Here is a 13,006-nt window from a genome sequence, read left to right as displayed (position 1 = left end):
GTCAGCTCCTCTGCCCTGGGGGGCGGGTCAGGGCGGGGGACGGCAGGCAGTGGACAAGCACCGGCAGCCCGTGCGGTGGAGCCTCCAGGAGGCAAAAAGAACAAAGCAGTGGGGGGGTCCTGACGGCGGCGGGGGCGGGGCCGGGGGGGTCTGGAGGCTGCGCAGGGACCTGCACCGCCCCTCCCAGGCCTGCAGGCGGAGGCGCAGACTGCGCATGCCCAGGCCGCAGGGCTCCGAGCGCGCCCTCGCGCGGGTCACGGAGTTCCAGAGGGCGCGAGCCCTGTGTCGACCACTCTTCCTCTCTTTATTCTTCAGCGCGACTTAGGTTTTGCAACTTGTTTTTCAGTCCTGGGGTGTGACTGATTTTTCATTTTGACTTATTTTTCAGTCCCAGGGTGGGGCCTATTTTTGAGTGTGACTTATTTTTCAGTCCACGGGCTCCGGAGGGAGAAGCTGGGAAGAGGCAGCGGTGCCCTGTGTCCCATCCGACTCCCTTAGAAAACACGTCAAGGATGAAACAAGGGGTTGCGAGGCCACCACACAGGCCCTGAAGCCCGGCAGCCCCCCGAACGCTGTCCCCAGGGGACCTGCGGGCCCCGCAGGCCCCACCCCCACGCTGAGGGGGTTTCTATCCCCACAGGGCCCAGGCCCTGGCTCTGAGCTGGGACGCGCAGGTGACAGTTTGGGGACCCAGAGCCACTCAGTCCCAGAAAGAACGGAGAAGCCACCACATGGAGGGGTCCTTGCGCCCTGACTTCCTCTGGGAGCCTCAGGGAGGGGCCGAACCCCAGTGCCAGGGCGCTGTCCTCGCGAGGCCGCCGACCCGTTTCCTCCCTCACCCCCACTCAGCGTGGGATCCCCAGGGACCCCGGTGCCCCCAGGCCACAGGCCGGGGAGCAGGATGCATGGGGTCCCAGGTGCAACGAGCACCCCCGCCACCGGCCTGAGCCCCCACCCTTGCCTGCTGTCCCTCGTCCCCGAGGACCCCGCCCTCGGGGTGGGGGTGGGGCGCGGGCGCGGGCTGGAACCCTTCGACCACGTGGATGATGCACGGGGGGCGGGGGCGGGGGGGTGGTGCCTGGCTGAGCCCTCAGGAGCCTGTGCCTCAGTTTTCATTGATTTAATTTTCTCATTTTAACGCACATGCTGAAAAGGTGAAACAGTCCAGAAAATAGTAACATCGAAGGCAGCACTCTCTCCCTCCACCCCTGGCCTTTCCAGCCCCGGGCGGCGCCAGCACCAGACCCAGGGCCCCTGCCGGTCTCACATGAGGGTCTTGCCAGCGGAGCCCCCGACGTCAGGGCTGGGGTGGGTCCCACAGGGACGTCGCCCCGAATGCGGAGTCAGGCGGTCGCCGCACAGTCCAGGCCACCCTCGGGGACGCCCAGAGCCCAAGCAACCCTGCTCTGCCCTCCGCAGGGAGCAGGCCCCCCGGCCCCTGACCTGGGCCCCCACACCGCTCTGTGTGCTGTTCACAGCCAGGGCAGGGGGTCAGGGAGCCGCGGGGTGGCCCTCTCAGCCCTGCTGGCCTCTGCGCAGGTGGCCCCCATCGGACCCCTTCTCACTCCAGCCCCCGGGAGCTCTGAGGGGGAAGCCCCCCGCCTGGGCCCAGGACGGTCACTGTGTCCCCTTCCTCCCAAGTGTGGCATTGGAACTGCTCAGGGCAGCACCCCAGCTGGAGACTGCCCTCCGTTCAGAGGCAGCGACTGGCCGGGGCGGGCGCGGGCCAGGCTGTGCATCCCCAAGCGACGCCCCCCCCAACCCCCCGGCCGCTGGAGCCCTGGGGGAGGGCGTGTGCCCCCATCCCGACCTCTGAGTTCGGAAACCACATGGTGGAGCCACCCCCAGCTGGGCCCGGCGGTTCTGCTTGAGGGCGTTCTGGCTGCTGGGACTTCCTGCAGGCGCGTCACATGTGTGAGCACGCACTGGAGCGCCCCTTCCTGGGTCAGGGCGCTGGGGTCAGGGCGCCGGGGCGGTGCCGGGCTGGCATCCGCGAACAGCAGAGGCCCCGCCCCAAGCCCCCTCCCCCACCACCTCAATCAGCCCCCCGACGGAGACCCCCCCCACGGCACCACCGGGGACCCTCCTTCCTTGCCACCAGCACAGTCCCTGCCTTCTGCCTGACCGGGCCCTGAGCCCAGCCTGCGGGTCAGAGGGAGCCGGTGCCCCCCGCCCCCAACCGACCCCGCGGGCCAATGGAGACCTCGCTTGTGTCTGCAGAAACCAGAACCAGCTGACGTGTGTCACAAGTCCAGCTCCTTGGGCTCGGTGATGTTGCAAAGGCCCTTGGGGGATATTTTATTTTTAAGAGGTAGCTTTCTTGTGCAAGTGAAGCTGGCTGAAAAATGCAGGGGAGGGCTGAAACTCGAGAGTAACATCAACAAACCCCCAAGCCCAGCAGGGGAAGCAGAGAGGCTTGGGGCAGGTTCCTGGGGCACCTTCCCTGAGGACGGGGCTGCAGGCTTGGGTTTTGTGACCCCCCAACTCTGGAGCCTCCTGGGGAAGGGCGCGCTTCCCGGTGCATCTGTGAGTGGTCCCCTGCTGTATATCAGCGAGGCCTCTGAGTGTGAACTCTGGGCGACAGACAGGTGAGTGCACCGTGCGGGGGGAGGGGAGGGAGCCGCAGGCTGGGGTCTGGAGCCCTCTGGGGATGAAGGAGGGCAGGATGGAGCAGGGGCCCTGGGGCCCGGCTGAGGGGTAGGAGGGTGGCTTCTGGGGTGAGGGAGGCAGAGAGGTGAGGCTGGAGCCTTGCTCCTCTCAAGAAGGACCCACTGCCGTGCCCACGGGGGCACGGGGGGTCACGAGGCGGCCAGCCGCGCTGTGCGGCACACCCTGGGGGGAGTGGGGTTCAGGGCAGGGCCACCTGGCGGGTGTGGAGAAGCCACCAGTCTGTGCGCTACAAATTCCTCAGGGTCTGAGGTCAAAGGCAGGCTGGGCCAAGCTGGAGCTGCCGGCCAGGCCCCCGGGGCAGCTGCTCCGGGAGACAGAGCCGGGTGGTAGAGGATGTCAGCCCAGCCAGCCCAGCCTCTAGAGAGAGGGGTGGGCTTCACAGTACCGGGGAGCTGTGGGCGGGGCCTGGCCCTGCCCTGGCCCCAAGCATCGCTGTGGCAGGTGGCGTGAGAGATGGGGACAGGACTGGAAACAAGCCCAGGGGGAACTCTGCTCAACTCTGGGCTCGAGCCCCGTCTGAGGCGGCCGCCGGTCCATCCCGCACAGAGCCTGGGTCGGGGTGGCCTGCGCGCACTGTGCCGCCGCCGCCGCCCCCGGCTCCGCGCTCCCGGGCACTGGATGCAAAGGGACAGAGGCGGCCGGCTGCTGGAGGCCCAGATAAACAAACGAGGAGAAGGAACTCTGTGGGCTGAGGACAAAGGCCTCGCACTCCAGATGGTCCGGGCAAACAGAGCCGGCGCTGCAGCTAACAGGTCAACAGCCACCAAAACACAGGAAGCCTCTCTTGAGAAACGGAATATAAAGAAAATGCTTCCCTAAAGAAAACATTAAGTTGACGTGAACAGAACACGAACAGAAGAGAGCCTCACACGGGGAGGGAACACAAAAGGCCAACGCAGGAGGCTCCTCGACACAAGACAGGACAGGTCCTGGACGCCCCGCTGCTGCTGAGGAGCAACCTGGAGCTCAGCCCTGTTGCTGGGACACAGCAGTGCCCGAGGGTGACACAGTGACTCCACACGGCATTACCCCATAAAGAAGCGGGACTCCGGCGACACCTTCGGGCTCTGAGGGGCTGGTCCACGGCCTACCAGGGAGTCTGAGGGCACAGGGACAACCTGCAGGCGCCCGAGGGCGCGGGCCCTTGCTCCCCGCAAGCCCACAGCCACGGGAGGCGTGGAGCACCAGCTCCAACAAAATCAGGACGACCACCGAACAGGAGGGAGACTCACGGTGCGGACACCGCATGGAAGCAGATTCACGTGCGGAGCTCAGAAGAGAGGCAACCCCGGGGCAGGCGCAAAACCCACAGATCAGACAGGCTCTGCCTGTGGCCCGTGTGGAGCAGGGACGCTGCGCGCGGAGGCTGCGGGCCTGACCCTGCGGCCGGCGCGGCCTGTGTCGGTCGCCCCACGGGGTTCAGGTCAGAGGAAGAAACGGTGTTGATGGCTCAGCCCTGCTCAGAGGGCTCCCTCCCAGCCATGTGAGCTCCGCTGTCCTCTGGGACCCCGAGGGGCCCTCGGTGGCAGCGGAGTGGCTGGAGTTCTCGCCAAGCAGCACCTACGGGCTGTGGTCGTACCCACAGCGTCCTTCCTGGAAATGGCCTCCTGTCGCCGACTTGCAAGAAACACTTGCAGCTGAAGTTAGGAGACCGACACGGTGTCCCTGTGAGACCAGAGCCTCGCCGAGCCGTTTGGAGCCGAGCCAAGTGGACAAGTCGGAATACTGGCCCTTTCTTTACTTTGAAGGGGTATTTTTGGCTCATTGCTGATTATTTTTGCACAAATTTGTTATTTAAAAAAAAAAAATTGCACTGCCCCGGCTGGTGGGGCTTTGCAGACTGAGTGCGAGTCTGTGAACCAAAGGGTCGCAGGTTCGATTCCCAGTCAGGGCCCAGGCCTGGGTTGCAGGCCAGGTCGCCAGCAGGGGGCGCTGGAGAGACAACCACACATTGAGGTTTCTCTCCCTCTCTTTCTCCCTCCCTCCCCCCGCCTCTAAAAATAAATAAATAAAAGCTTTTTAAAACATATGTCGCACTAAAATACCACTTCCCGTCATGACTGGGGTTTCTGGTGCCCCCGTCCCAACAGTTGTGCCCAAGGCAAGTGCTGCACCCTGTCCCCTCATCCAGCCTGGTGCCACCAGCATGGGCTGCCCAGCACCCCACCAGCATCCGAGGAGGCCTTCGTCCTGCGGGCCCTGGAGACTGGAGGGTGCAGCCAGCAGGGAGGACCCCCGCTCGGAGGGCACGCTGGCCGTCTGTGCTTCCGACCTGAACGCCAAAGCCCGGCCTGCTCCGCCGGAGCCTGAGCAGCTCTGAGGGCCCTGTGGGGTCGGCGGCCGCAGACTCCAGCACCGGGTTGGGAGGTGGGGGGGCGGGGCTAAGTTCACGTAACTTTCAGCTCTAGTTTGCAGACCTCAGACCCGTTCCTGATGGGGTAAGGACAGCACAGCCCTGGGAGGCCCCAGGTGTCCTTGCGAGGCCCATCCCTGGGGTTCAGCAGCCTCTGACTGTCCCTTAGCCCGGCCCGGCCCCAGGTCCTGGGGACTTGGCACTGACCTGCCCTCTCCAGGAATGTGCTGATCGCTGATAAACAGCGATCACCTGAACAGAGACCTTGGTACCGTCTTCCAGCCGCAGCGCGTCCTCGGACACAAGGCAGCCGGGCCAGGAGCGGCGCAGAGCACTGCCATGTGGGCCAGCTGGTGGCTCTGGCCTTTGCTGGTTGTCTGCACTGCAGACAAGTTCCTGGAACAGGCAAAGAGAATCATGCAGGTCACGCCTCTCATTGACGGGTAAGTGGCCACTCGCGGGCCAGCGCTAGGCGCTGGGGGCCGGGCCGGGGGGCTGTGCCATGGGGCAGGCACTGCCCTGTCGTTGCAGGGGTCTCAGGGCAGCAGGGCACAGAGACAGGGGGTCCCCGTTCAGGTGTTGGGGGCTGTGCAGAGGCCTGAAGAGGCCCGGCAGCGGGGGACACTCAGAGAACTGGGGTGTGGGGATCTGGATTGACCCAGGGCCTGGAAACCTGGGCCTCGCCTGGCCCGGTTGAGCCCAGGAGCAGCAATGAGCCAGGATCAGCTGTTCTTGCAGGAAAGACACCCAGAAAGTAGCTTCAGCAACAGAGAAGCCATGGGGGAGGCTGCGCGCGGCCACCGTGCCCCAGGGCACCTCAGGTTGACGTGGCTGGGCCAGCTCCGGCCGCCCTGTCTGCCTGCCATCGAGCAGTGACAGAGGGGCAACAGGCGAGCAACAGCTGTCACGGACAGCTGTTCGGAAGCTGTCACAGGACGGATTTAGACGTGGCCCCACCCAGCTGTAAGGGAACAGGAAGTATCCGTATCTTTTTTTTTTAAGATTTTATTTATTTATGTTTAGAGAGAGAAGGAAGGGAGGGAGGGAGAGAGACATCCACATGTGGTTTCCTCTCACACGCCCCCTGCTGGGGACCCCGACGGGGAGTCAGACCAGCAGCCCTTTGGTCCGCAAGCCTGCGCTCAGGCCCCTGAGCCACACCAGCCAGGGCAGGCGATGTCTCCTTTGAACGGCTACGTGCCCTGCTAAAAACGGGGGGCAGGGTCTGTTACCAAGGAAGAGGCGGAGGAAGACGGCAGCCAGCACCGTCCCCTGCAGCAGCCGCCAGGCGTGCTTGTTGCACGGCACTTCCCGGCACTTCCCGGCACTCGGAAACCTCGCCGTCGCCCGGAGGGGCTGCAGCACCTCTGCGCTCGATGCCCGGCCACACCGATGAGGGGGGAGGAGGGCGCTCGAGACAGCAGGGTGGCCCACAGGACAGAGGCAGCCTGGTCCCTGACTTTGGGTTCCAGCGAAGGGTGGAAACGATGCAGGGGAGGGAAGACAGCGCGTGCCTCCCTCTGAGCGGCAGCTGGAGGGACTGGGTTTCCCAGGCAGATGGGGTTCTCCAGGAAAGGAGTGATGTCCCCTCCAGAGGCCCAGCCCCGCCCCGCCCCAGGGCCGGCGCCCAGACTGGAACCCCACCCACCCCACAGTGAGGCCGGGACCTGGCCCAGCGCTCCCCCCCCCACCCGCGCAGGCAGCAAGGTGCTGTCGCATCCATCAAATTTCACAGTTCACAGACCCCCGCCCTACCCAGAGAGCAGGGGCGGCTTCCAGGGTCTGAGACGGAGCCCACAGAGCAAGTGGTGGCGTGCGGGGGCCCGCGGTGGCACCGAGGGCCCTGGCGTCCCGGGGACGAAGCCCTCTCTGGGCCCAGGCTGTCCTCAGAGCCCCTGGCCGCTGGATTAGGGACCCGGGGGGCTCCTGCCTAGATGCCCCATGGGCGCGTGAGCACGCACGTGCGTTTGCTCGCAGCTTCCGACGGGCGGGGCTGCGCGCACCTGAGACTCTGCATTCTAACCAGCCCCCATGGGTCTGTGTTGCTCACGCACATGCGCGGACACGCTCAACACCTGGGAAAGTCTCCCGGAGGGAAGGCCTGTCCACTCAGGGCTCTCAGCTCAGGTGACGTGGCTCAGGTGTGTCTAGGTAACGAGTAATCTGTGACCTGCGGGCAGCCTCCATCCTAAGCATGTGAGAGGCAGGAACTGGGGAGCAGACAGAGGCCAGGGACAGAGCCTGGAGCCCCAGGTCCAAGTGGCCACGCTGACCTGCCTCCTCTCCCCGCTCCTGGCCCCTCCAGGCACAACGACCTGCCCTGGGAGCTGCAGAGCAGGTTCAACAACCAGCTCTGGAGCAGCGAGGCCGACCTGTACCACCTGAACGGCACCCACACCAACATCCCCAAGCTGAGGGCTGGCTTTGTGGGGGGCCAGGTACTGCCTGGCTGGCCCTGCGCTCGCCCACGTTGGGCGTCCATCTCCCTCCTCCCCGGGGTCCTGGCCAAGATGCAGCCCTCCTCTGGAGGCGGCGCGCCCCCGGTCTCCTTGGGGCCGCAGATCTTTGGCGGGAGCTCTGACAGCCATGCACGCTGTGGAGGTGGCTTCCAACGTGGGAGGAGGGCCAGCCAGATGTCCATACACATGTAGGGAGTGGGGCCTGGGGCCTGAGGTCCTAGCCCCTAGCCCCTGCCCGCTTCCCCCGCCCCCAGTTCTGGTCTGCCTTCGTACCCTGCAACACCCAGAACAAAGATGCGGTGACGAGGACGCTGGAGCAGATAGACGTCATCCACCGCATGTGCCAGAGGTACCCTGAGACCTTCCTGTGCGTCACCGACAGCAGAGGTGGGTCCCGGCCCAGCCTGCCTCCTTGGCCCCGCCCACCGTCGCCCGCTCCCCGCCCCGGGCACACCGGCTGCCTCAGCGCCCACAGCCGCGGCCTGGCTCTGCTCACAGGCATCCGGCAGGCCTTCCAGGAGAGGAAGGTGGCCAGTCTGGTCGGCGTGGAGGGTGGCCACTCCATCGACAGCAGCCTGGGCGTCCTGCGGGCGTTCTACCACCTGGGGATGCGGTACCTGACCCTCACGCACAGCTGTAACACGCCCTGGTGAGCGGCCCCGGGCGCCCGGCTGGGGGTGGGAGGCTGCAGGTGGGCTCCCGGGCCCTGGCTGCTTCCTCCCCGCCAGCAAGTCCCAACGTGGGCGATGGGTGAGGACGACACCGCGCCTCCCCCTCCCCCAGGGCGGACAACTGGCTGGTGGACACGGGGGAGGACAAGGCCGAGAACAAAGGCCTGTCGGACTTTGGGAAGGTGAGTGACAGGGGCCAGCACCGTCACCCTCAGAGGAGACGTGACCCGGGAGGCAGCGTCTCACCTCCTGGGACCTCGGTGTCCTCACAAGATGAAGCTGGCTGGGGTCGCCCAAGGGCGGGCATCGGCTGGAACCCACTGGTCATTACAGTGACCGCAATCTTCTAGCCACCGAAGCGTTTAACCCCTGGCCAGGCCGGGGCCCCTGCCTGACTGCCCTCCCCCGCCCCGGGCCTCCTGGAGGGCCGCAGCGAACCCCGCAAGGCCGTGCCCACACCAGAGCGCACAGCGCGGCTGGCCCGGCCCCCACCCTCGCCCCCCACGGCCGGGCCTGGGCTCTCCCGTCCCCTGAGCCCCGTGTCCCCCCAGAGAGTGGTGCGGGAGATGAACCGGCTGGGCGTCATCATCGACTTGGCGCACACGTCTGTGGCCACCATGAAGGCTGCTCTGAACCTGTCCGTGGCCCCGGTCATCTTCAGCCACTCCTCCGCCTTCCAGCTGTGCAGGCACCGGCGGAACGTGCCCGACGACGTGCTGCAGCTGGTGGTGAGGCGGCCGGGGTGCCGGGCGGGCCCCGGGGGCGGGCTGCGCGGGCCCGAGCTGCCCCCATGCCCCCAGCTCCTCTCTGTCCTGAGCAGAAGGAGAAAGGCGGCCTGGTGATGGTGAACTTCTACAACGACTACGTCGCCTGCGACCAGGAAGCCACGCTGTCCCAAGTAGCGGGTAGGTGGGCGCGAGCGGCTGTGGCCGGGCGGGGGAGGGCCTCCGGCAGGACCCACACCCACCGCCTCCCTTGCAGACCACCTGGACCACATCAGGAAGGTGGCGGGGGCCGGAGCAGTGGGCTTTGGTGGGGACTTCGACGGCGTCTCCAGGTGAGGACAGGGACTGTTCCGCGGGGGAGCTGCAGGGCGCGGCCCCCAAGAGCCTGCCCCGCAGGGCTGTGGGGCCAGGGTGGGCGGTCCCAGCAGGCCTCCCTCTGAGGGTCACTGTGTCAGGTCCCTGAGCCTCAGGGTGGGGAGGCGGGCGGACCCCCAGGGCCGCGACCCCGGGACAGCGAAGCCTGGTCCTCTCTGCCCTCATCTCAGGGTCCCCACGGGGCTCGAGGACGTGTCCAAGTACCCAGACCTGGTGGCCGAGCTGCTCAGGAGGCAGTGGACAGAGGAAGAGGTCAGGGGCGCCCTGGCCAACAACCTGCTGAGGGTGCTGGAAGCGGTGGAGCAGGTGAGGAGAGCGCCCCACGCACCCAGCCCCTCGGCGGGCGGGCGGGCGGGCGGGCGGCCCACTGTGTGTGTCCTCCGCAGGCGAGCAACCGCAGCCTGCCCCCCGAGGAGGCGCTCCTCCAGCCCTCGAAGGACCCCTGCTCACCCAAGCACTCGGGCACCCCCGGCCTCCGCCCCCAGCCGGGGGCCCTGCTGGCCGCCCTCACCCTCGCTCCCGCCCTCCTCGACCTGCGTCTCCCGTGACCCCGTGGGGACCACACCCCGGTCTCGAGGCTCAGGGAGAACGTGGCCGCGAGCAGCCCGGGCTCCCTGCGCCCAGGCCTGGGCTGCCCCGTCCTGAGCAGGCCTGGCTCCCTGGGTAGCTCACAGCGGGGCAGGCGCGCAGGACCCGTCCCACAGAGGACCCCCAATAAAGGCGCCAGCCCTTTGAGCCCTGACGGCGTGTCACCCTGGAGGTGCCTCCTGTGTGTTCCAGGGCAAGCCCGGTGACGTGGCCCCCGGCTGGACATCCAGGCCTGGGACAGGGGTTTGGGGAGGGGTGCGCAGGACGTGGCAGGGGGGCCCTTAAACACACAGCCCAGGCTCCAGTGCACCCCCACGTCCTTGTACAGACACCCCCCCCCACGCCCACGTCCTCCTCGTGGTGCGTGCACCTGCCCCTGCAGACACACACATGTGCACGTGCACACGCCCACCCCCGCAGCTCCCCCTCTGCTGCCAGGGCCCCCCGCAGGGTCTGTTCCACAGCCCTGCCTGACCCTGCCGGGCAGAGCTCACGAGGGGGGAGGCAGCACCCCCTGCTGGGCATTCTGTGCACATGTCTTGAGATGAATACCTGCACGGCCGTGGACCCCGCGGGGGGCCCCACACCCAGCCCTTTCCAGGCCCAAACAGCCCCTCTGGACAGGCTGGCGCTGGACGCGGCCCCACGTGGACGCTGGGAGGGAGCGCGAACCCCCGGCCACGCGTCCGGGCCCTGGGAGCTGGCCCGTGGGCAGGGCCCCACCTCTCACTCCCAGCTGGGCCCCCTCCAGAGGCACCTTTGTGAGCATCTGCTGATCACTTAACATCAGATTCGTGTTAAAGGAGAAAAACAGCGAGCGAAGGTCTCCGCAGAGCTGGCCGGGTCCTGCCGGCCCCCACGTGCCGGGGCTCTCAGCCGGTGCTGGGGTCGCTCGTTTTCTCATGAGAAAGGCTGCGCTGCCCACCCTGGAAGGGTCTCCCCCACGTTAGAGCCTCCCCCCGAGGAGCCAGACCACAGGGCCGCAGGCCACAGCTGGTTCTGGGGGCCCCGCGGCCCAGCACCAGCCCTGGTGCACCTGCGCGTGCGCACGCCAGCGGGGAACACACCGCCCCTCACGGGGATGAGGGGAGGCGGCGCGCGGCAACAGCCTGGGGTGCTGGGCCCTGGCTGCCCAGAGGCAGGCCCAGGCCACAGCACGGAGCCCCTGGTGAGCGGGCACGTGCTGGCAGCGTCCCGACCTGGTCAGTCTGGGGGACACGCTGGCCGCCCGGGCCCTGCTCCCCCGGAAGGGCTCACGTTAGCGCTCTGGCCGGGCGCACAGCAGCCCCACGGCCCTCAGTGTCGGGGGCCGGGGCAGCTGGGGGTCACCCGTAACTGAACACAGGTGACTCTCGGACAGCCGACCGCCTCCCGGCCGGGGGCGCAGCAACGACGCGCGTCGCGGATGAGCTGCCCCTGCGGGTCCAGCTCGGCCCGGCAGCCGCGCAGGGAGCGAGCACGTGGCAGCGGGGCCTCGAGGGCAGGGAGCCAGACCCGGCTCCTCGGCGCACGCGGGGTCTCCGGCACGCGCGGAGACGTGCAGCGGCAGCTTCCGGGGCGGCTGGAGGACGCCATCAGCACCCAGTCTGTGTCACCACAAAGAATGGCAGGGCAGTGACCCCTCAGCACAGACTCAGACAGGAGCCCGCGGCCCCAGGGAGGCACGTGCTCAGGGCCCAGCAGGACGCCTGCCCGTCTGCGGCCTTCCAAGCTCTCCCACAAGACACCCAGTGGGGGGCACCTGGCTGACGCCGCCTGTCCCAGGGGGGCAGCAAGATGGCCGCCCGGTGCAGCTGGCAAGACCCCGCGAGGACAGCAGGCCACCTCCGTGGGGCCCTTGCCAGCAGCTGCGATGTCAGCATCGTCAGATGGAAATATCACGCTGAAGGGGCGGTCTGCACTCACTGGCCAGCACACAGGCCCATCCAGGTGATGGAGACAAAGCAACAGGAGGGACTGTCCCAGACTGGGGGGTGGGAGCAGGGCTAGTCAGTGACTGCGCGGGTTTCCTGCTTGCACCGGTCGTGCATGGCTAACCAGGAAGTGGATGCGAGGGAAGCTGGTCCACCCAAGGACAAGCCTACAATCACTTCAAGGTACGAACTCCAGATCCTGTCTGTCCAGGCAGGGCCTGGGAACCTGCATTCCCTGGGCCCACGCGCCCTCCTCCAGGCACCCCCTCAGCGCTCGCGTCGCAGCTGGACGGCCACGGAGTCCCGGCCGCACCCCACCCCGGCCCCAAGGCCACTAAAGCACACCTGGAGGCACTGTGCAGCGACCACCGTGTTTACTCACAACAGCATTTCAGAAAAAGGGCACAGGCACCCACGGCCCTTTCACGAGCCACAGCCCTCCCCCAAGGGGGTCCGGGACTCCCAGGACCTTCTCCGACACCCCAGTGCGTGGGTGCCCCGGGAAGCCACGGCCAGGGAGCCCGGTGAGGTCTGCATCTCAGGAGGGCCAGGCAGTGCCCGCCCCCTCTCGGGTCCGACCCACAGCCCACGGCCGCCAAGGCTGCCCCAACACCACCCACTGCGCAGAACACCTGCGGGCTCCCCGTCCAGGAAGACGCGAATGCAGAAGTCCCGGTGAAGGCCGCCAGCGTTTCTGTTCACAAGGGCTGTCGGCGTGAGGGCAGACGGGGCAGACGGGCAGACGGGGCCGCCGGGCCTTGGGAGGGGCAGGTGGGGCAGGGCGAGCAGCGCCAGCCTTGTCAGCAACCGAGGAGGGCGCAGGCCCCAGAACCCCCATCTGCTGCCCACTCCTTCTGTTTTGGCAAAATAAAAGACACCCAAAAAACTAAAAGAACACCTCAGAACAAACAGCTTCGAGAAAGTGAAGTAAACACCAGGACCGTGAAGGGCAGGACACACCGCCCATGTCTAGGCCGCCCCGGCCCGTCACCTGGACGAGCCTGCGGCTCCATCCGGGACACAGGGCCCGGCCGGGCCGGCCGCGGGCGCAGGTGCGGGCACAGAGCAGGGGGGGCTGGTGGGAGAGGCACTGGGGCTCGGCACCAGGAGCCGTGGCCACGCGTGGCAGGGCCCTGAGGGGTCGGTGCATCCCCAGGGCCCTCCAGAGGCAGCCGGGGTGAGGGGGCAAGAGGGATGCAGCCTGAACTCGGGGCCGGGCGCCGCGGGCTCAGCCAGCTGGCGGGAGCGCACC

General features: G+C 67.3%; 1 protein-coding gene across 1 annotated transcript; it reads left to right on the top strand.

The window, feature by feature from the left end:
- The first annotated feature begins 2,265 nt into the window (after nt 1-2,265).
- On the top strand, nt 2,266-9,801 carry DPEP1 (dipeptidase 1). The gene is made up of 11 exons (XM_054570231.1): nt 2,266-2,588; nt 5,306-5,466; nt 7,329-7,461; nt 7,737-7,869; nt 7,981-8,131; nt 8,266-8,335; nt 8,705-8,881; nt 8,974-9,058; nt 9,135-9,210; nt 9,424-9,559; nt 9,640-9,801. Exons 2-11 carry the CDS (start codon nt 5,363-5,365, stop codon nt 9,799-9,801), a joined length of 1,227 nt encoding a protein of 408 aa, XP_054426206.1. The 5' UTR covers nt 2,266-2,588; nt 5,306-5,362.
- Nucleotides 9,802-13,006: the final 3,205 nt, after the last annotated feature.

This window comes from Pteronotus mesoamericanus, unplaced genomic scaffold (genome assembly GCF_021234165.1).
Source record: "Pteronotus mesoamericanus isolate MK-2021 breed Mesoamerican mustached bat unplaced genomic scaffold, CSHL_Meso_final contig_202, whole genome shotgun sequence".
Classification (NCBI taxonomy): domain Eukaryota; kingdom Metazoa; phylum Chordata; class Mammalia; order Chiroptera; family Mormoopidae; genus Pteronotus; species Pteronotus mesoamericanus.
This window is presented reverse-complemented; position numbering and strand designations above follow the sequence as displayed.

What these genes read in the sequence shown, in the direction of transcription:
- DPEP1 (XM_054570231.1), top strand. Translation starts at nt 5,363, where the DNA reads ATGTGGGCCAGCTGGTGGCTCTGGCCTTTGCTGGTTGTCTGCACTGCA. An exon ending in CACAGCTGTAACACGCCCTG is followed by an intron (nt 8,132 to 8,265) that starts GTGAGCGGCCCC and finishes CCCCTCCCCCAG; the next exon opens with GGCGGACAACTGGCTGGTGG. An exon ending in CACGCTGTCCCAAGTAGCGG is followed by an intron (nt 9,059 to 9,134) that starts GTAGGTGGGCGC and finishes CCTCCCTTGCAG; the next exon opens with ACCACCTGGACCACATCAGG.